Source organism: Ceratina calcarata, unplaced genomic scaffold (assembly GCF_001652005.2).
Source record: "Ceratina calcarata isolate Rehan_Ccalc_2016 unplaced genomic scaffold, ASM165200v1 scaffold2700, whole genome shotgun sequence".
Classification (NCBI taxonomy): domain Eukaryota; kingdom Metazoa; phylum Arthropoda; class Insecta; order Hymenoptera; family Apidae; genus Ceratina; species Ceratina calcarata.
The window spans coordinates 2,989-3,968 of NW_017149198.1; the positions used below are offsets into that span (position 1 = coordinate 2,989).

Consider the following 980-nt stretch of genomic DNA (forward strand, 5'->3'; position numbering starts at 1 on the left):
GCCCAAAACCAGTCAAAATGACTTCCTTGGGCAATCTAGTGTTAACCAAACCAGAACTCGTTGTCTAAATTTACCATTACGTCGTGCTAATTATGATTTTTATTAATGGACTGTTCGTCGTTCGAATTCGAATCAGGTCGTGAGCTTAAATTTCGTTGGACTGCTTGGGGGTGGGGTCCTCCACACGAAATTATGGCTGGTCGACAGGAAGCATTTCTACGTCGGTTCGGCGAACATGGATTGGCGGGCGCTCTCGCAGGTCAAAGAGTTCGGATTAGTCGGCTTGAATTGCAGTTGTCTCGCGAACGATTATGCTAAAATCTTCGACGTAAGTCGGTCGTACCATCCTCGCCACGTGGTCAAAAACTTAGCCATAGAAAATTCTTATAATGTTTATTGGACGCAGGCTTATTGGATGGTGGGCGAGAATGGGAAAATACCGGAAACCTGGCCAGACTCGTTCCAGACAAAAATCAACTCCACGAATCCGATGAACTTCGCGTTCATGGACAATAAATACAAAACATTCGTCGCAGTACGTATATACGAGATTCTCGCGAAACCGGCTTCTCTGTTTCATTAGAATATGTTCGGAAGAAAAAAAAAAATGGGCGATTCTCAATATGCATTTCAGAGTTCGCCTCCGCCATTTTCGCCAAAGGGCAGAACTAACGACGTAGATGGGATCCTTTATTGCATCGAAAGGGCAGAGAAGTTCGTTTACGTCGCGCTTATGGACTATTTCCCATTGACTATATACTCGCCGAAAATCAAGTATGTGCTCAGACAACTTTCTCTCAGTGGTTCCATAAAATTAGCTATTCGTCGTTTTGCGGATGACGTCGTTTATCCTTTATTCCAATGAGCAGCCTTGCTCGACGATGAGTTATAATCCGACAGGAAGTTTACACGTGTATCGATTTTTCGAAACGAAGGAATATTTTCTATACCAGAGAATCGTCTGAACGACCTTCTAACTT

The 980-nt window shown here is 43.7% G+C and overlaps 1 protein-coding gene across 1 annotated transcript; it reads left to right on the forward strand.

The window, feature by feature from the left end:
* The first annotated feature begins 118 nt into the window (after positions 1-118).
* On the forward strand, positions 119-973 carry LOC108623512 (phospholipase D3-like). The gene is made up of 3 exons (XM_018022069.2): positions 119-328; positions 407-535; positions 635-973. Exons 1-3 carry the CDS (start codon positions 236-238, stop codon positions 863-865), a joined length of 453 nt encoding a protein of 150 aa, XP_017877558.2. The 5' UTR covers positions 119-235; the 3' UTR covers positions 866-973.
* The last annotated feature ends 7 nt before the right edge of the window (positions 974-980 follow it).